Consider the following 20,230-nt stretch of genomic DNA (forward strand, 5'->3'; position numbering starts at 1 on the left):
TACTCCGAGGGCTGCCTGTCAGCCATAAGCACGCATACGAGAAAGACAGACTCAGTGGAGTGTATGCATACGTGAGAGGATCGAGGGGAATGGAAGCTGACGCACTTGTAGGCAGCCAAGCCGAGGGAAAACCAGGATAAGAGCCTCTTCAAAGAGCAGCAAAGACGATGAAGAGGCCAATGTCATTTAGCACGTACTCCCCAAAATGAGTCCATGGAGAGTGCAGCAACTGAGAAGGCTTTAAGAACTGACGGGGGGTTGAATCTATAAGCTTTAATGCACATCATATGAGAGAAGATACTCAGAAATAAGCTCTTACAGCCCCTGCCTTGTCAATACTGAGCGGTCTTTTCCACTCATCACAATCTGCAGACTTATACATTGACAACCAGTTCTGAAGGCTTTAAGCAAACTCTCACCCTTGAAATAAGCTAATTGTGTTCAGCTGACTTCCTTGGATGCAAAAAGGCTCACAAGTTAATCACCCCGGAAAACTTCTTAGTGATAGTTGTGTCTTAATTACATACCAGACTGTGTCCATCAATTTGGGATGCCAACAACTTCAGGAAGATCAGAGAAAGAGTATTTGAAAAAGAGATACTACCATGACATACTTTAAAAAGTTATAATGATAATTGTAAGAGAATGAATCCCACGGTTGTGTAGCAGGTCTTATTATGTTCAGACCCTCAAGTACGAACTATCAGCAGGGGCCCTCCAGTGTGCAGCCAAACATTAAAGACAAAACAAACCAAGCCGTGTGACAATAAAAGGGGAATGTAGACGGCCTGAGTGAGATTTGTTTTTGTGCAATGTGACCGTGGACACTTATCTCCACTTGGGCCCTCGCTCCACGCTGCGTTTGAGCAGTTTATTTAGGAAAAAGCAAGGGTGAAGAAGACTCTAACCTTTTCCACACAGCAATAACTTCCCCACCATGACATCGAAGCAACATTGGCTCAGTGTCCCCCGGCGCAGGCTGTGAAAATGTCAGACAAGTTCTTTTCATGTGGGGAAATCCTATCTGATTTACTCTCCCTGCTCTTCCTCAGCTCTGGAGCCTGTTTGTACAAGGCTATGTTTCATTTAAATATCAAAGCCTGTGATGGAGGCCAGACACTTAAAACACCCATTTTTTTAGGCTGCATTAAAGCACAGCCATGTCTGATGCCGTGAAGTATCCTTAATGAAGGGATCTGATCAACAAGACAATGGTTTCTTTCAATGATCTCACTGCTCAATGGTCATACATAAACATATTCTTTTAGGTTCTTCATGGTTGATGACAACTTGTTAGGGAAAATAATGCATTTGAAAATGAACCCAAGTAACCTTAGTCATGCCTGAAGAAGACATTCAGTCTCTAACACAAATGAAAAAAAATTATACAAATATAACAATTATATACATAATTATCATTGCTATATATCATTATATATAAATTATTACCTTGTTTTCAAACAAATTCAGGCTGATAACGGGCTACATGATTTTAATTATTGCAACTGAAACACAATTATGTTCCTATGATAACTTTGTGTTGAACAAACTTAGTTTGTGTCAGGTCGTTTTATCTGGACAACAAAGTCTGTTAACGATCTCCTATGCCTGCACAAGTTTGCCCTAAGCCTGAGAAACGTGATTTTTATTTAGTTTGTTGACAATAAATAATAAAATAATACAGACCTATGTCTGTATTATTTTCATCCAAAATATACATTATAGAAGTAGTTGTCACTTCATGAAACCTCTGTGAAAGTTAGATTTGATATACCTGCATGTGAGAAACCCCATAGCACACAGAGCCACGCCAAAGCCCCAAGACCCTGCAGTTTGCCGTTTAGTCAGTCTCGCGAGACTTACTGACAGGAAGAGAGATGCACGCGAAGGTCAAAAAATAAATATGGCTGCTCGCTGCATGTTGAGGTCTATGTGGACCTCATTTAATAGTTTAAAGCTGTGTAACAATACACCTAATCTTCAAAATGTAAATGGACCTTTAGTTTCAGTACTGGCGGTGCAGAGCAGAGGGATTCGAAAGGGTAAGTGTCTCCAAACATAACAATCTGACGCTGTCGAGGCTAGCTCTATGTAGCCCATATTGATGTAGCCTTAGAAAACCGCTAAATCACGCACTAAACGCATACAGATGTAACTATTAGCTTTTTACTTCCGAAAGCATTTTGTTGAGGTTTACCTTTGACTATGGGATTTACTTTAATTCGCGTTTTTCAGTGGTGGAGAAGCAAGAAGGCAAGACTACAACTGTAAGTAAAAATGTATCATTCACTTATTAAATGTTATGGAGTTGTGTAAAACATTTAATTTTCTGCAACAGCTTGAAGGTAAAATACTGGATACACCACCAGCTCCAGAGCCCCCAAACCCTGCAGCTAAATGTCCCATCTACAGGTGGAATCTCCAACACAAATACGATTATACAGTACGATACTTTGTTTTATAATTTGTAGATATGGTAAAAATGTTATTTACTAAACTTGAGTACAGTAATTCATATTAAATAAATACTAATTCAGTATAATGAAAATGATGGACTTCCCATATAAAGATGACTGATTTCTGTGTGACCTCTTTCTGTCAGGATGTGTTGCTGTTGAGTCAGTTTATCCGATCAGATGGAGGGATGCTGCCACGGAGGATCACTGGTCTCTGTTCTGAGGAACATCATAAGATCGCCGTGTGTGTGCAGATGGCTCACAGAGCAGGTCTGTGTGTGTGTTTACTGTCGTCCAGTGTCCCATAATGTCTTTAATATTATTATTATCATTATTTATTATATGTCTTATATTATCCTGTTAGGTCTGCTCCCGGATCACAGACCCAAACTTCCTGAGGGTCATGTCCCATCTACGAAGACCCCGAGACCCAAACTCAACAGGTATGTTATGATTATTTATACATATTTTATTCATCTTGTCACACAGTGAGAATTGTCATTGAATGCTGAGTTATATTAAACTTTTCTATCCAAATAATATTATTGGATAATGTTATTTTGAAGTAACAAAAATCAAGTAATTTAGTTCTCACAGGCAATTCCCATACAATGACTGCTGATGTATTAGTGTATACATGTATAATATTAATAAAATAAACATAGTGTTTATCTGATGGCATCAATACTTTTAACTAATGAAAACATACTTCTGAACATTTTATTTATGTGTCTTAGATACCTGACACGTTGGTCTGTCAACACAGTAAAGCCCATCTACAAAAAAGGACTGAAGTGGAATAAGAAGCCTATGCATGTAGGACACCCTTTGCTTCGGGACAATGTGCGTTATGGTGTCAAACCACTGTACATCAAACACTGAAAAAAGTACCAAGTGGATTTTGTTTTGTCCCAAATTGACCTATTTCCCCGGCAACTGGACTCACCCTCTCAAAATATACTTTTCTGGAAACCTCTCTCCATCTGTATTTATTCGACCAAGTGTTTATAAAGCTGCTTAACCTCACCCAAAGCCTTCCATTTAGTCTCTGCTGCTGGCTCTCAGAAAACCCTTGAGGTGAGGTCATCGACAAGTTAATTTGGCTCAACATCACAAGTTCAAAGTAGGTGGTATGCATTGTTTACTCATTCTCAATTTTATGTGCAGCTAATAAAATATTGACATTTGCTCTGCTTCCTAATTTGAATTGAGACTGTACTAAATGTTTGAGTCATTGTCCACATTTATTTATCTCTTAAATCAAAATACCAACATCTTAAAGAATTCTTTAAAGCATAAAAGGCAGGTCCAGGTTCCTTGTGCCATCTCCGATGTAGATGTATCCGTGCTGTGGGGTCATTGGGATGTGGTAGAAGGTCAGCCCAAGCCACATGTGACTGCGGATCACACACACTTGGTTGGCGCATTCAAACCGCAAGTGCCACGAGCCTAGAATTATGCAAATGATTGTATTAATTAAAAACATGTTCAGTATCTGTATTCCAACATCAAAATCTGATTTATCATATTTTTGGCTGAAATCCTTTTCATTCATGGCATTTGATATACAAGTAGGTGACGTAGATGATTACACCCAACAGTAATGAAATACATGCTATTGTTTTGTTTGGAAAGGGGTGTGTTAAAATCAACAACCAGGGCTTTGTTATGAGTAACAAAGAAAGAAAGAAAAGCTAAATATGGGAAAAAGAAATACTTTTCTAAGAGTCATAATAATAATACGTATGTTGTAACCATGGTTTTGGGATCTGCTTATTTAGTTTTGATATTTTTTTATTTTCTTACAAACTGAAAATAATAGCATCCAGGATTATCTTGAAAACCCTGATACAACACTGTTATAGTGTACATGGCCTTGCTTTCTTTACACAGCTGTCTGTAGCTGGCTTTACTTTTTAAGACGGGAAGTAAGGATGTTTGATGCAGTCACGTCATGCCACTCTAGGGAAATCCTTCAATAAATCATTGCTTTTGTGCTATTCACAGACAAACCTGTTGCAGTTTGGGTGTGACAAATTCATGGGCCAACAATGCACCGCTAAAATCAGTATGCTGCAGTGAGTTAGATGTAAGTGAAAACAAGTTATAGTCCCTCTATGATAAAATGCTTGAATGGATTTCTGAAATGGGGGCACCTGTCTTTAAGTAGGAGAAGAAAAATGCCATATACTCTGGACACAGAGTATAAGAGTTTAAACAGTAAGTAGGGAGCTGTACAACTGGAGACTGCTCAGAGAGGCCTTGAGACAGCTGTGTAATGTCTGCAGCGGAGAACACACGCAAACATACACAGTACACGGAACACTCCTAAATCAAAGAGTGGCGAGCTTAGTCACAGGCACTAAACATTTTTACTCCTCTAAAGCACATATCCTCTACTGCCGTTCCACTAGACCACAGACACAGAGGAATCTCCAGTAAAATGTGTTTCAATATTCACCTTTATGTAGCACACATTCACTAATGCACTACTGATAACACAATTTAAATGTCTAATCTGTTACTGGTGTACTGTTTCATAAAACTAAAGTCAATTAGAGATGTGAAGATTATTTGGATAATTCATAATCATTATTTGGAAGGGTAAGTAAAAAAAAAAAAGTAAAAATTTTACAAGCAAAAATAAGGCTTAATCTACTCCAAAAAAATAAATATTTATTTTTTTATTATTTATAATTATTTTTTTCTGGCTTTACTGCTTTATAATTCAGAAGGTGTCATCTTGATTTCTCAGGCTGGTCAACTGATTTTCCAAGCTGGTCACATATAAATGATAATGCTTTAGACAATGAGAGTGAGGACTTTCATTATAACTTGGTAATGGTTCCAATAACTAATATTTCTCAGAATAATGATAACAACCTTTGACATTGTGACAAACCTAAACTCAACAACTTTTGCATTGACTGAAAAGCATTCTTCAGTAATGTTTTGTACAACTTGCTGCTTATATACATGGAAAAAAAAATCTTCAATTCAGTCAAATTTGTCAGAAACAAGCTGGCCTGAACACAAATATGTGCAAGCCTTGGACTATTCTGGCATCATTGCGTCCAATGAATCTTCACTAAATTCCCTGCTGAATTTCTTTTCATACTGCAAATAGAAGCTCTGTCACTTTTAATCAGAAATTGATGAGAAAACTAATGAAAATTCTTCCACTATAAAAGAAACTTTTTTTGGTGGTTTGAACGGACAATAAGAGTAATAATTTATGTCAGACCAAATATTACGGGAAAAGAATCTTTGAAAAAGCATCTGCCTATTTTTATTCAGTGCCATCTCCATGATTCATTGGAATTTAATCGAGGAACATTTGGAGCACACTTTGGAAAAATGACTGTAAAATGTATTTTGACTAATAAGGTTAATGAAAACTGTGTACTAAGCTGTAGTTGCTTACCTTTGGGAATATCATCACTGATTAGATCCATGATGTCCATCACAGGGTTCAGATCAGCCATTTCTAGAATAGATCTTTTCTTCATATTCTTTTGTTTAGTGAAATGCAGGAAATTGTCCAGTTTTCCAGCTTCTGAATAAGACAGACCTGAAAAATTTACACTGAGGTTTAGTTAGCAAATTGGATTCTTATTAGGCTACATGAGGGCAAGAGTGTAGAAGTAGTAGTATATTAGTACAATTCACCTCCAAAGCTGCGGTTTACTTGCACCAGCCCATGTGGACTTTTGATAAAAGCACCTCTTGGAACCACAGACACTTCCAGATCTATTTGATAAACTGTCACGGCTAGTCTGTTTTCCTCTGTCATTTTAATCTGTGACACACACAGTATTTTATCAATAGAGTACACCATCCACTTGGAGTACATCAGTACAAAAACATCACTTACCTTTAATTCCTCTGCTTCAGCCTCTTCACCTTCCCCTTTTTTCTGAATCACAACATTCTCATAAACATATGAGGGGTCACCCATGAAGCGGCCTTTGGCAGCTTTGAACACCTCCTGGATCATGGAGTCAGTGGCTGGGGGCAGCAGGTTCCAGTCCATGCAGTTAAAGCTGAGACAAAACAACACCTTTTTAAACAAGGCTATTTAATTAGTAGAGACCATACATACTCATGACTGGATTTACCTGTACAGGTACTTCTGGTCTTGCATCTCGTCTTCTCCTCGCCCTTGAGCAATAAAGTAGTCGTTTTTTAATCCTAATATTTTACCCCAAAATAAAACTCTATTAAACTTGAAATTTTTCTTCAGAATCACCAGCGAAGTGCTCAGAACAGTCTTTTCCTCCACAGTCAAAGTGTGGCCGCTACCGGCTACGAGGTCCAAAGCGTATAATAACGAGTTTGAGTCCATTGTTCCAAACGCTAAACAGAAAACATGAACAAACTAAGCGAGTTTATGTTGATTTTAGCACGTTTCTCAAGCTAGGCTAGCTCACAGAGGCTAAAGTTGCCTGTAGCGGAGCCAGTTTCGCTACTAATGACAACAAATGGGTTGCCATGACAACAATTTGTCAACTTTTTGTCTCTTTTCATTTGCTATGTACAATTAAGTATAGCTACTACATTTAACTTAATACTGTAGGATAAATACATTACTAAATTGCATAAATGGGCTATTTCCTTTTTTGACACTTGGCGCTGACTGGCTTAACCCTCTCTCCAAGGGTGGGACTGTGGGCTGGCAGTTTTTCATCAAGTGTCATAGGCAGATTTAGCTAAGCCTTATGCACAGCTGGCAGGATGTATGCTTGGATCGAACTAATGTTAGGCAATGCATGCTTGGCAGAGGGGTGTGTAAAGCAATAGTGCCAGAAAACCAACATTTTAACTTCACTTTGCAGCATGCTTTTTCTTTTGTTCATTGAGACACGTTGGCCTTTTAGTAACAAATTACGTGTTGCTGTTGCTGCATTTTTTTAAAATTACATATTTAGACAGCAGAAATTATGTGTTGCAAAAATGAGAAAATCATCTTCTCTAATAGTTTCTTGGATTGGGTCATAGGCCTCTAGTGTTTTTATAATTGTATTAGGACTTAAAGTAATTTGACATGAGTGTTTTTCTTGTTTGGATTTCAGACAGAGTGGTGTTTAAATCCCCTGTGTACCCCATTTTAAATGGACATTAAATGAACTCTTTGCTGGTGTTTCCTGGCTCAAGTCCAGAGCCCAATGAAAACAGTGTGTAACTGAAGTTACCCACTAAACACATCTGGCTGCTCTCCAACAAATAATTTTCAACAATAAAAGAGTCAGACAGATCCTGTACTTAAGGATGCCCCTTCACTCAGTCACCTCACATGCACTGTTCTCATTATGCTATAAGTTTGTCTTTAAACATTAGCCAAGTTCAAGTTTGTTTAGGCCTATACAGGACAAAGTGCCATGCCATTGCATGTAGCAATATGAAATACGAAAAACATAATGTAATGAGTGACAATTAAGAATCAAAAGAAACAACAAAAAAAGAGAAGTTTAAGGAAGTATAAAACAAAACCCTGGTATTAAAAGTGGTATCTAGAAATGCATTTAAATTAAATAAAGCATAGGGTCTATAGTATGTAATGTATATTGGCTTGTATTTATTGCTTTTTCATATGCTTTTTCCTCCCTGTAGTGCATTCACTGGCTACCTTATAGTGGTGGCTGTGATTGCAGAAACAAAAGTCTTTTTTGGAATCATGTGATTGGTCAGCAGTGGTGAGCTCAGCAGCTTGGCTCAGAGCTCTGTTGGCCCATTGAGAAAGCCAGAGAGTGGGGTGACTTCTCTTCTCTGTACCCCTCATACAAGCAGACTAGAGACTGCCTCTTCACCAACCCACACAAATGCACTGATGTTGGCATCTACAGTTAAATTGAGGGAGAACTGAAGAAGATAGGTTATAATTTTTGACCCACCTACACTCCAGTCTTTAAAATTATGGCGTGTTTTAACTTTTTCTTTAACAAGTAATTATAATTATACCACATTACAGCTACAAAGATAAGTAGTTCTTGTGTAATTGCATGATAGTTTAACATGCAGGTTCCCAAAGTGTGGCACCAATTCATAATTGTTGTGCATCAAATGGGGGCTGCTACAAGAAGAAGTACCAGGAACTGAAAAGCTCTATCTATGGGCTTCAAGTGATGAGAAAATAGGACCTGTACCATAGCAATTAACAATTGAAATATATATTTTTAATAGAAAAAACTTCTGAAATGTTACATGTAGTAATACAAAACTGAAGCCCTGTTGAAAGTGTTATTTTTATAGACCTACAATCTGTAAAATAATAAAATGGTCTATGCTTTCTACATTTGGGAAATATGTGGAAATAATAGCTTACTTACTCATCAAGTAACTTTGTTGAATGTTTTTAGAGGCTAGACTATATGTCATTTCACAATAAGTACATATTTTGAGCACTTCTGGATTTGGATGGTACCTCATTAGAGTGTGAGAGTAGGAGAGTGTGTAGCAGAAGTAACAAGATGTACACTGCTCTTTCAACCCCATTGGCCCTCAGACAGAAGTACCTCTCTCATCAGCAGCAGTAGTGTTTGTAGACCCGTCCCACAGCTCTGGGAACCTCGGCTCCCCGGAGACCACCGTTACCACGGAGCTAATCCTGACCGACAAAACATGGGAGTGCCACAGAACACCAAGGCCCGGGGCTCTGATTGGCTGGCACTATCCAACGCTGCGTCCTGATTGGCTCCAGCAATGTTTGTATACAAATCAGGGCACCCGGGGGTCACATCCATCGATCTTGAGGGTGACATGAAGAAAACTTGACCCTAAACGACCAGACCCAGAGCTCCAAATGGGTCTAATTCTTATTTGATACACACATACGGACACACAAATAAGCTCTTACTTGGTTCTCGCAGCCTGGGAGTGTACAATTAAGTGAATGCTGAGAGAGAAGAGGAAGTGGAGTGACTGCATAATAGTGTCTGTGTTTTACAAAGGCACAGACGCAACAATACTGTGACTGGGGGCAGCAAGTTCACCAGGCTGCACATAAGGAAAAGCACAGATTAATAGTTGTATCAAAAGTTAGCAAAAACATCTCCAGTATCAATGCAATCTTAAAAGTTTGAAATCTATTCATAAATATATTTCTATTCTGGATTTAAACTAGGATAGAAAAACTCAACACTCAAGTGTTTTGACATGATTTGCGTGCACATTTGAAGAGTGTCAGAAATACTGACAAGGGCCTCAGTAAATTTAGTTTGTATTTATTTAAAATCTCCCAACATTCCCGCAAATCATACAGTTACAAAACACAGCTCCAAAAAAATACCACACATCTTCCATACACTTTAAAAAAAAGTTGTTTTGCAAGATTTGGTCATCATGTTAAAAAAAATCTGTTCAGGAAATGTGAAACTCCGTTTCCACAACTGGAAACCTTTTCCTGTTGAGAATACATTTAGGCACTGAGAGTATTTGAAGTTTTAGCTTGTGGTCAGGAGTTGGGTCAGAATATAGTGTGTCATTGGCTGAGCTATTCACATAAATCCTACTTTATTGAGCGAGAACAACCATCACATACACAACACATGCAAAGCCATTGTTAGTCATGTTTTGATATCAGATGCAAAACATTTAGACCACATGAGAATACAGTATCTGCAGCTTATTAGCGGTTTTGCATTCTAACCAGGCATTGTTTTCTCATGACATTCTGTTACATAAGTTAATTTTATCTCATTATAACTTTAACTGTTTCTCTACTCTGACCTATTGTATTTTCATATTCTTTTAAATACCTGCCATAATACTGATGTTTGCAGCTGAATCACAAAGATAGTTTTAAATTTCCTAAGCCAATTTGTACCCAGATATGATACAAAACTAAATAAATTGCAGATTTAATGCTTAGATAAGAGACATTAATCTGTTTTGGAAACATTAAAAAGTTTCCTGATCTCTTATACTCAGTAGTTTTGTATACTTATCAATTCATTAGCCATATTTAACAACTGTGGCCACTACTCCGTCTTTTAGCTGACGCAGGTGGTGTGACCAACAGGGAAGGACAGCAATACAAAAGACGCTTAGCACGAAAGGATCAGGTGAGGGGGCAGAGCTACTGGAAAAGTTACACAGTAAAGCATTCATTCCAGCCCCTGAATCACTTAAGACATACTGTAAGTAGTGATGTGTGTTTAATGCCAAGTGAAGTTTTAAAGTAGGCAAACAGTGCCCTCCAGTGGCAAAATGAGCATATGGCAATCCTTCTTGAATAAAATGTTGTGCATCGCTGAAGTAACAAAAATATCATAGTTGTTTCATCAAACAGTGTACATGACAATTGATTACAATTATACTATATTGATACTTTGCAATGACTTCACACTGGGGGTATTCTACATACATTCTGCATCTTGTTTTATAATTGTCTGAAAACTCAAGAAAACATATAAAATGGACTTAGACAACACATTTTCAAGAGTTTGTGATTGGCTAATGCTACCTAGCTTCTGACTGTACTTTTATATGTGAAACACTCGTTTAAAAGTACAAAACATCTGTAGTTTAACTACAACATGTGGCCAAACCTCCTTGTCAAAGCCTGATCTCGTCTGGGGCAGGGCTTGGTTAGTACTTAGATAAGATACTGCTAGGAGTACCAGGTACCACAGTGGGGCACCAGTGGCAAAAACTGTTGTTGTGCCCTCAGGCAAGACACTTCACCCACATTGTCTAGTATGAGGGTGGTCTGTGTATGAGTGATGGTGGTGGTCAGAGGGGTCGATGTCGCAAATTGGCAGGGTCACTTTAGTTAGTCTGCCTCAGGTCAGCTGTGGCTACAACAGTGGCTTACCATCACCAAGTGTGGAGTGCATGAATAATGCACCAAATAGTAAAGCGACCTTGAGTGTCTAGAAAAGCGCTATATAAGACTAATGCATTATTATTATTATTAACTAAGTCAGCTCTTTCTGGTCAAATTGTGTTAAAATGAAGCTCAGATTAAAATCTAACATGAGTAACAGAGCTTCAGACAGAGCAGTTAGCTTCACACCCCGAGAATGTTGATGACATCAGCTGCAAAGTATCAATCAAAATATTAAGAATTTCTAAACCTTCAGTAAGCCAGGGACAAAACCATAAAGTAGTTAATAAATAGACCTCTTAAAAGTATAAAAGTGCACTTAAAAAGGAGATTCCCTTGGCAGGTTACCACTGGCATTATACAGTAAAATTTTTTTTTCTTCTTCATTACTTTGGCATTTGCAGTGATGATTTAAGTATTACGTTTTTGTGAACAATATCAAGCAGAGTCTTAACTGGAAAAACTAGAGGCAATACCCTACTGGCAGTGTATATTTGGCAGATAAAAATATTAATATTTTTGATACAGTTCACTGACTCATGTATCTGAAGCAGTGTCCTCCACTGCACTTGTGTCACAGACAGGGCTGTCCTCTGTTGAACCATAAAAGTTTGATTTTGGGGGCTCCTCCTCTTGCTGGGGCTGAGCTGGAGATTTGGTATTGAGCACTCTGGGAAGGTAGACCTATGAAAGAGAAGGTACAACTGTCATTACTAGCTCAGACAAAATCAAAGTTTATTAGAAAAAAGTCCTGTGTTTTTTATCTTGTAGTTGAAGACAATGCTCTTGACACCATAAAGTTTAATATAATAGCTGTTATTTTAGGAAGAAAAGAGACCAAAAGATAGCATCTGTGCATTCTAAAAGGCTTTTTGTTGGATGAAAACCATCAGGCACATTGTTGGATGGGGACTATGTGGAAACAACTGAAATGCCTGATAGATGTTTGTCTATCACGGTTCAACAAATGAGTGAAGGGACTAAGTGGTTTGGACTCACGTCTTCTTCACCCATGGTACATCAGGTACAAGGTATTAAAACCATTAGAATTAAAATTACCATGGTCTTTTCTTCTGCTCCTTCCCCTGCATCTTCATCCTCCTCTGAAATCTGCATTTAAACATAGTAAAGAGTTTTTGGATACATTTTATATTTCGCCTATTAAATAAGGTTAGGTTATATTAAAACTCACCTTATAATTGTGTGGACTGAGATACTTAAAGACGCCAAAGCAGGTGTAGCTAAGGCAGATGCCGACAGTGATACACAGCACTACAAGTGTGAAAAGGGACGTGGCTGCCATAAAACCTAAATACAGAGATTAACAAAAGAAAAAAAAAGTGAGTAAGTATGCCACAGAAAGTAGAGCCACATGGTAAATTTAAAAGCATTTCTAACCAGTTCTCAGCACAGAGAAGAAGTATAGCCATATAAGGCAGATGATGGGAGCAGCCATGGCTTGATTAACAGCTCCCATGTGAACCCTCTTGTCCAGGCTGGCAGGGAGATAGGCAAAGTACAGGTTGTGTTTGTCCACTAGGTGCTTCAGTAACATGTATAGCAGACCTGGAATATACATCAAGTCAGTGTAGTAAATTACATATAAAAAAAATACATCATGGGCAAACTGTAGATAGGAAGTTTAGTTAGTCATTGTTCAAGCTATTCAGTACCATCAGGAAACACATTTTAATATAATATGTGGCATGCATATACAATTTAAGTAGAAATAAAATGGTTCTCCATTTTTATACATTCAGACCACTGCTATAACAGATGGAGAGGGTTCTTACCAAAAGGTACAATAATAGGACATACGATGCTGTAGGCCATGATTACAGTGAACACACAGAGGCTCCAGCCGTACATAGCTCCATACTCAAACTCGTAGGCTTGATTCTGCAAACAAAAAATATCATAACATAGACCTTAAAATAACAATACCATTTTAGCTTAAAATGACTATACTATTTTAAAAAGAAACAGTAGAACAAACCTGCTTCACATATTTCCTCTCAGCAGCGGAACGGGCACAGACCAGACGAATTGTGTACAGCAGTAACCCTGGTAACCGTAACAGCTCCATCCCAGAGCCCACCAGAGCTGCGGCGATGACGTAGTTAACAAAGAAAGCTCCTTGGTCGGGGAGGAATACACACCTGGTAAAAAGAAGTTTCTGTATAAAGTCCAAATTTCAAAAAGTTATGATTTTTTAAATTATAGAAACAATGGATCTGAGACAATGCATCAGACAATTCCAATTCTTTACATGTTTCGTATGTAGAATTGACAATAAACCTTTTTGAACTCTGAACTTGGACAATTACTTACTCAAATCTTAGCTTTCCATTAAGCCATCCATCTCCTAGAAAATTCTTATCAAACAGCCATCTGAAGAAAACAGCAAGACTGGACAAAAACATGAACAAAAAATACAACAAAAAAGAAAAAAATGGTAAGTACTATGAAACAAAAGATATGTTTTTGTAACATATTAACTTTGAATTTGATAACAAAAATACAAACTATATTGACCCACAGTACCTTGTTAGTCCAAGTGATGGCAGTATAAGCACCATGAAAAGCAGAAAAAAGTAGAGCTTCCTCATCATACTCAACTGCTCACTGGACCTAGAAACAAGGAGAGAGAAAGAAAATTATAAATTGTTCCTGGACAAACAAAATTACTACAAATGACTTACCTGCTCCAATGGGCCTCTCCAAGCGTGGAGTAGTAGACTACAGTGGGCAGCAGTGCAGAGAAGGACCAAAGCAGGAGAGTGGGGAAGAACTGAGTGATTATAGGACTCTGAAATGACAAGTTAGAAACACACAGGCCATAGTGTAAAAACTTTACACTGTCAATTTAAAAGATTATTAAAATGTAATGTAAGATATGGCAGAAGAAGCAAAAGCAAGATATACAATTCTTACATTGAGATCTTTTATGGGCTTAGTAACATTGAACTTGTCCATGGTGCTGATGATGATGGTGGGAGTTGTCAGGAAGGTCAGAAGGAGAAACAGTAAAATGTTGAGTGGTATGTAGCGCAGGTACCACATTACACCCCGCACAGAGAGATTTTCCCTGTCACAACACAACAACGTGACTCATGAGCAGAAAATCTCAATCATCTCAACATTCCTCTGCAAGATAGACCCAAACAAGCTGGATAGGACTCTGAAACTTTGATTGCATAATGTTTGAAACGTGTCATATCTTATGTAAATTTATACTTGTGTGTAGAAGTTTTAAAATTACTTTCTAGACTCTAAACCTCCTGTGGACAGATGTTGAAAATTTGCATATTTGGTATAATACTTAAAAAAATACGTCTGGTCTAATCCAATGCAATTGGTCCATACAAAATAAATAAATAAAGAATAAAAATTAAGAAATTTCCACAACAATTCACAAGTTAAAAGAAAAACAATAGAAGAAGAAGACGATAACCATGTGAATGTACCATATGACCATGTAACAAAAACACGCAAATGATGAAGTAAGACATTAGTAATTTTGTTATCTTACCAGTACACGTTTCTGGGATGTGGTGCAAAACTAACTGTCCACTTCTTCACTTTCAAAGGTGCACTATATTGGGAGGGCTGACGCTCTCGTCCACAACAGCAATTCTGGCGACAATCCACTGCATTAAAATCTTTTAATATGCTGAAAGAAGAAAGAAAATTTGAATTATGAGATAAAACTGTAAGCAGTGACTAGTATATTATCATTACTGACATTAAAAATTTTAAGATGTTTATACTTACAACTTGGCCATTCTTTCATTCTGCAGTGTTACAAATGCAATTCCCAAAGGATGTTCTGGAACCTTTTCTGCTTCCTGTCTGAAATCTTCAAGTAACAGCTTTTCTTTGTTGCTGTAGAACTCTATAGCATCAACCTAAATTAAAAAAAAATATACAAGGCATACATTACTGATGCAATGCAAAGTGTTAACTAATTAGTGTTAGTTAAAAAGGATATATTATGTAAAATCAACTACTATGAGCTTTTAACAATGTGTTCCCTCATCATAAGCTTACTCCAAGTTGTACTGCTACTGATTCATGCATGTTTGACTTCATGCATGTTTGACTTCATGCATGTTTGACTTCATGCATGTTTGACTAATCCTGCCCAGTATGTACTAATTATTAAAAACAGTCAAACTCATTACCTATAACATATCACATATCAATTTGCTACAATTCCACTTGTAACAGTGAAATGCCATTATGAGGAAATGGTTGACAGTTTTTCAGTTTTAAATAGGAAGTCAGTTTTATTATTAAGCATTTTTAGATCAATACTGTGTTGTGTTATGATGAAAATAATGATAAAATTCAATAATGATCTACATATGTTAAATTTTGCTATCCTAAAAAGGATAATGTGTCTTCTTTAAGCTATAATATATTCTGAAACTTCATATATATAATTTGTAAGCAAGTGTAAGCATAAAACAACATTTCTGTGTGTATCAAATTGCCCGTTAGGCAATATATTTGAACCATTGCTAGGGAGGACTAGTGCTTCAGCAGAGATCTCTTTTCAATGTGTGTGTGTGCTTAGTGTAACTGGCTTACACAGTACTGAATATCTAATAATTTTTTTTCTCACCTTTTCACATGAGGCACAACAGCAGAGGTGACCACACACTCTTGGGCTGATCATTTCACGTATGCCTGTATTCTCAAACACTTTTTCATAGTAGCGTAGGTTTTTTCCAGCACGTATTCTTGCATAATAAAAAAAGTTGCAGCACATGTTAGAGACATGTCTAGGAGACGACTCAAAGCAAACACATCCGCCCACGTTCTAAATGCTTAGCCAAGTGTACTTTGTCAACAACCATTTAAGTTACACCCAATCATTACGATAGTAACATATCGCCTCTTTACAAGGGACACCCATCAAATGCTTATGTTGTAATATATAGTGTGACTCTCCCCCAGAACAGCTGTGTAACAGAATTTTTTTACCACCAGTGTGACAGAGCTGTGAATGCATAATGTGCCAAAATGTACAGCGACAATGAATATGTAGAAAAATACTTGTAAAAAAAATAAAAATACTAATACTAATTCTAATACTTATAAAATACTTGTAGCGATCTTATAATCACAATCCATACAACATGATATTTGTGGCACACCAGTGTAAAAAGCATTACAGTAAAGAATAAAAACAGTGTTACTTATCTATCAGTTTATATTTACCAAACACTCTGTCTAGAGTACCTTTCTTTATCAAGGTGCATGAGTTTAGCCACATCAAAGCCCAGAGTCACATCACACACACGGCAGGTTGGATATGCTTCTCTGAAAGTGATCAAACAACAAGGACATTGAGCAACAAGGTTAAATTCACTATGAAAGACCCGTGCTACTGAAGGATACTTACGTAAAATGAGACATTACAGCATCTTCTGTTGCAGTTTTTGGCACTGATGTCACAAACAATGCATTTCTAGCCTGAAAAAGAAAATGCATTTTCTGTTTTAAAAGGTTTAATGTATTATGTGTATATGTGTGTGTGTTTTATAGGCTTACTATTTCTTTCCGCATGTCTTTCATTTGCGAAGTGTGGCGTCGTAGAAAAACAACTGTCAGTATCAAGTAAAATACTGCAAAGATTGTGTGCAGCCATAGCAGCTTATCCCTGTACAACAAGTTAAGTCAGCCAAAAACACTTCAATTATATAGAGTAGTAGACCAATAAGATGGCGGCTTATGTAATGTCAGAGACCTTACCCACTTTGAAGATTGCCTATTGTTGTCCTTCCAAAATTTAGTGGGTTGTTTTCTATGTACAATCAAAAATAATCATTAATGCAATTTACATTAACATTATATTAAAATGAGTTTCACTATTACCTAAAAGGTCTCCAGTCATGTTCACAGGCAAAATAATTCCAAGGGAGGCAACAGTTATGACCATAAGTAAGAAAATCAAATTGCGTTGAAAAGAGAGGTAATTTGTAGCATCTATGCCACATCTATCTTTAATTTTGTCATCCCTGTAACAAAAGTGATTAAGAAGCAAAGCATATTTAAGACACTTGGTGGAAATTTGAGATTAAGTGTAAAAGCGATAGAGATACTGACTCCATTCTAACAATGTAAGGCACCCACGAGAAAAAGCCCTAAACAACAAGAAAGAAAAAAAATAATTTAAAATACTGTATACTGATATAAATTATGATTTTTTTTTAACATACCAATTCATGGTCGTGTTCATCTGTGCTTGACAGTAGGGATGACATGCGACCATAGTTCCGGTGTCCAAAATCATTAAACCTAATAGAAAAATAAATAATGATTAATTATTGTATCATTAATAATTTTATTAATTATTATTTTTGTAATTTATCAAAACAATATAAATGTTAAAAAGGTTATAGTTGAACTGGTCAACATACCCCTCACTTTCAGCGACCAGCGCTAACCGTCCAAAGTCCCAGAATTGTTTTCTTATAATAGAGAAAATGATCAAAAGGAACTATTGGGGATAAAAATAAGTACATTTAAGTAGACAAGTTATGTAAACAAAAAATTAAGCACTTTGCAAAGACAATGCATACTGTGAAGACACAGAAGTCCAGAAGAAGCACAACTGGTATCCCTCCAAAGTTGTTCCCGTACAGGACACTGCTGTGGTTGGAGCTGAAGCATCCTGTGAAGTTTAAATGAGAGCTGCCATTGGAAACAAGCCACTGATTCCACCACTTAGACGACATGGCTATCCCACTGTGAAAATCAGAAATGAAACACAAGTTATTATCAATGTGTTTTACTGGCTTGCTATTTGATAAATTATCTTTGCTTAGTTATGCCAAAGACCCAAAAGCAACAATGTGGCAAACAGTTCTATGGCACTAATAATAGCCATGACTTTCACACAAACTTCTTCTTTAAGAAACCACACAGAAGAGGAACAAGCGTGACAATCTGATATTCTCCATGAAAACTACAAGAAGACCGCACTACAATGGGGATACTATGCTGAACATTTAAAGACAAAAAAATCCTAATGATACGTTATCACACACAAAAAACCGACGTGATCAGTACCTCTAAAGTTTATTGGTCCAAGTTTGATCGTGGTTCGTTCCAAACGCGGCTCGGGGGCCACACCTTTCCCAGACTAAACATGGTCTACCATGCTGACATGTCACGAGACTCAAAAAAGTCACATTATATTGTCAACTTTATTTTTATCACTTAGGTCTAGTTACATGGCGTTTAAAAGCATAAACACGCCCAGTTAAATATGAGGATTGGAAATAATAAACTAGCTTTTGTTGAGACTTACCTACGAAAACTAGTTTGACAGCTGCTCTCTAATATCTTCACCATGAGTCACTACTTAGATGATTTAATCTATAATGTTTAACACCGTATGTTGTTTTGGTTTCGTACTTTTAACAACAGGAAAACAAAACAGTAGCCTACTTGCTATTACACTTTTAACACTTAGGATCACTGTGCGCTAAAAGTGAAAGTAGACGCTTTGGCTTATCACAACAAAAAACATACTGAAATTATATCTTACCTGTCTGTTTGCGGGCATCCGATCGGTGAAGTCAAAGCCTATTTACAATGAAAATCGACTTGTGTTCGGAACTGAAGAAGAAACTTTGCGGCGCTCTGGTCCATGTTCCACGCATGCGCAGTTTCAAAGTCCCGTGGTCACAGTATGATTGGCTTTTGCTCTGCCTCTTGTGAATCATCCTCAAAAAAACACAAACGAGACTTCTCTTTTCCAAGTTAACTAGAATTAGGAATAAGGAAGTATTGGTTTATAATTTTAACACTTTTAAAACTACTTTGCATAACATTTTAAAAAGTTTAAGTCAATAACTGGGACACACCGGTTTGGAGTGGTTGGTAATAATAAAATTGTGAAAGGAGTACGTAATTAAGGGACGGTTTTATGCACTCGGCCCATGTGAGTCAGCATAGTCATATTTTCTTCGTGTTTTGCTCATCTTTAAGCATGCATTTCTGTATTTTACCTAAACAAGTGACAATTTATGCCTCTCTTTAGGGCTGGAAGGTATCAAATTTGTCAAAAAATAAGGACACCTGGGACATTTCTTGTATAAATCTGGGGCAAATCATTGGTTTTGGATGAATCTACTGGGGTAGGAGACAAGGCTCAAAACTGGGACTGTACTGGGTAAATAGGGACGTCTGGTCACCCTAGTTTGAAAACACAATCAAAAATAAGTTATAACAGTGCTATTGTCTAAAATAAAAAATAGCAATAATTAAAAATAGCAATAACTTATTTAAACATTTAAAGTGTTTTTTAAGATCTAAACTAAACCATTCTTTGTTCTGCAGCTTGACCATGAAACAGCCTTTCATGTATTACTTTCTTTGATGGTCATCTTTTGGAGCGATACTTTGTGGTTACTGGGCAACTCACCCTGGAGTAGGCCTACATCCGTCAGCATCAGGTAAGAGTCACACTGATAACTATTGGGGTCTTCTCGAGCCTTGATTTCTATACCCCGGACTGGTTTGTCCTTAGAGTTTGACCCAAGTGTAAAAGAAATTCCTCCAAATCTCTACAAACATTGCATCACTGTTGCAGTGAGCATCTCTGATAAAATGTGCCTTGTGCCCTGTAGGTTTTACGATAGTTCTCCAAAGTCAAAAGATTTTATTCATTATAGCAGCAGACTAACTAACAGAATGTTAGCGGTGGATTTGTTACATTTAGAAATGTCCATGTTCCTATATTCTTGTGTTCAATGAGTATTATAATTTGTAAAGAGGATTGTTTGTTAAATACTGAAATTTGTGAGATATCTTTTATCTTTTATTAAGTAGGCTCTACAGTAGCACAAACTTAGTCAGGTATCTGTGCAGAATTGGCTGTAAAGTTTACAGATCCAATCTACAAAGATAAACTACTATCTGTGTTCATCCCATC

General features: G+C 37.1%; 3 protein-coding genes across 3 annotated transcripts; 1 reads left to right on the forward strand and 2 right to left on the reverse strand.

The window, feature by feature from the left end:
* The first annotated feature begins 1,859 nt into the window (after positions 1 to 1,859).
* On the forward strand, positions 1,860 to 3,643 carry mrps18a (mitochondrial ribosomal protein S18A). Its single transcript, XM_020917521.2, has 6 exons — positions 1,860 to 2,042; positions 2,236 to 2,267; positions 2,339 to 2,443; positions 2,603 to 2,726; positions 2,821 to 2,899; positions 3,194 to 3,643. Exons 1-6 carry the CDS (start codon positions 1,904 to 1,906, stop codon positions 3,336 to 3,338), a joined length of 624 nt encoding a protein of 207 aa, XP_020773180.1. The 5' UTR covers positions 1,860 to 1,903; the 3' UTR covers positions 3,339 to 3,643.
* A 38-nt stretch (positions 3,644 to 3,681) lies between these two features.
* rsph9 (radial spoke head component 9) lies at positions 3,682 to 9,508 on the reverse strand. Its single transcript, XM_020917512.2, has 6 exons — positions 8,969 to 9,508; positions 6,575 to 6,812; positions 6,331 to 6,499; positions 6,126 to 6,255; positions 5,881 to 6,027; positions 3,682 to 3,905 (listed from the first exon to the last, which is right to left on the reverse strand). Exons 2-6 carry the CDS (start codon positions 6,799 to 6,801, stop codon positions 3,745 to 3,747), a joined length of 834 nt encoding a protein of 277 aa, XP_020773171.2. The 5' UTR covers positions 6,802 to 6,812; positions 8,969 to 9,508; the 3' UTR covers positions 3,682 to 3,744.
* A 152-nt stretch (positions 9,509 to 9,660) lies between these two features.
* Positions 9,661 to 18,993, reverse strand: tmem63a (transmembrane protein 63A). The gene is made up of 23 exons (XM_020938821.2): positions 18,842 to 18,993; positions 17,871 to 18,036; positions 17,709 to 17,788; positions 17,508 to 17,586; positions 17,395 to 17,432; positions 17,164 to 17,306; positions 17,041 to 17,092; positions 16,840 to 16,948; positions 16,691 to 16,761; positions 16,528 to 16,608; positions 15,908 to 16,025; positions 15,055 to 15,188; positions 14,813 to 14,953; positions 14,215 to 14,368; positions 13,983 to 14,089; positions 13,825 to 13,911; positions 13,612 to 13,689; positions 13,277 to 13,439; positions 13,074 to 13,179; positions 12,679 to 12,846; positions 12,473 to 12,588; positions 12,340 to 12,390; positions 9,661 to 11,964 (listed from the first exon to the last, which is right to left on the reverse strand). Exons 2-23 carry the CDS (start codon positions 18,024 to 18,026, stop codon positions 11,818 to 11,820), a joined length of 2,379 nt encoding a protein of 792 aa, XP_020794480.1. The 5' UTR covers positions 18,027 to 18,036; positions 18,842 to 18,993; the 3' UTR covers positions 9,661 to 11,817.
* Positions 18,994 to 20,230: the final 1,237 nt, after the last annotated feature.

This window comes from Boleophthalmus pectinirostris, unplaced genomic scaffold (genome assembly GCF_026225935.1).
Source record: "Boleophthalmus pectinirostris isolate CB_2022bp ecotype Guang Dong unplaced genomic scaffold, ASM2622593v1 HiC_scaffold_13, whole genome shotgun sequence".
NCBI lineage: Eukaryota > Metazoa > Chordata > Actinopteri > Gobiiformes > Gobiidae > Boleophthalmus > Boleophthalmus pectinirostris.

Excerpts from the sequence above, each read along its gene's own strand:
- rsph9 (XM_020917512.2), bottom strand. The coding sequence starts at position 6,801 with ATGGACTCAAACTCGTTATTATACGCTTTGGACCTCGTAGCCGGTAGC. Across the intron at positions 6,500-6,574 it reads GACCAGAAGTACCTGTACAG|CTTTAACTGCATGGACTGGA; the intron begins GTAAATCCAGTC and ends GTTTTGTCTCAG. Across the intron at positions 6,256-6,330 it reads CTGAAGCAGAGGAATTAAAG|ATTAAAATGACAGAGGAAAA; the intron begins GTAAGTGATGTT and ends TGTGTGTCACAG.
- mrps18a (XM_020917521.2), top strand. The coding sequence starts at position 1,904 with ATGGCTGCTCGCTGCATGTTGAGGTCTATGTGGACCTCATTTAATAGT. Across the intron at positions 2,043-2,235 it reads GAGCAGAGGGATTCGAAAGG|TGGTGGAGAAGCAAGAAGGC; the intron begins GTAAGTGTCTCC and ends CGCGTTTTTCAG. Across the intron at positions 2,727-2,820 it reads GCAGATGGCTCACAGAGCAG|GTCTGCTCCCGGATCACAGA; the intron begins GTCTGTGTGTGT and ends TTATCCTGTTAG.
- tmem63a (XM_020938821.2), bottom strand. The coding sequence starts at position 18,026 with ATGTCGTCTAAGTGGTGGAATCAGTGGCTTGTTTCCAATGGCAGCTCT. Across the intron at positions 14,369-14,812 it reads CATCCCAGAAACGTGTACTG|GGAAAATCTCTCTGTGCGGG; the intron begins GTAAGATAACAA and ends GTGTTGTGACAG. Across the intron at positions 13,912-13,982 it reads GGAGAGGCCCATTGGAGCAG|GTCCAGTGAGCAGTTGAGTA; the intron begins GTAAGTCATTTG and ends CCTTGTTTCTAG.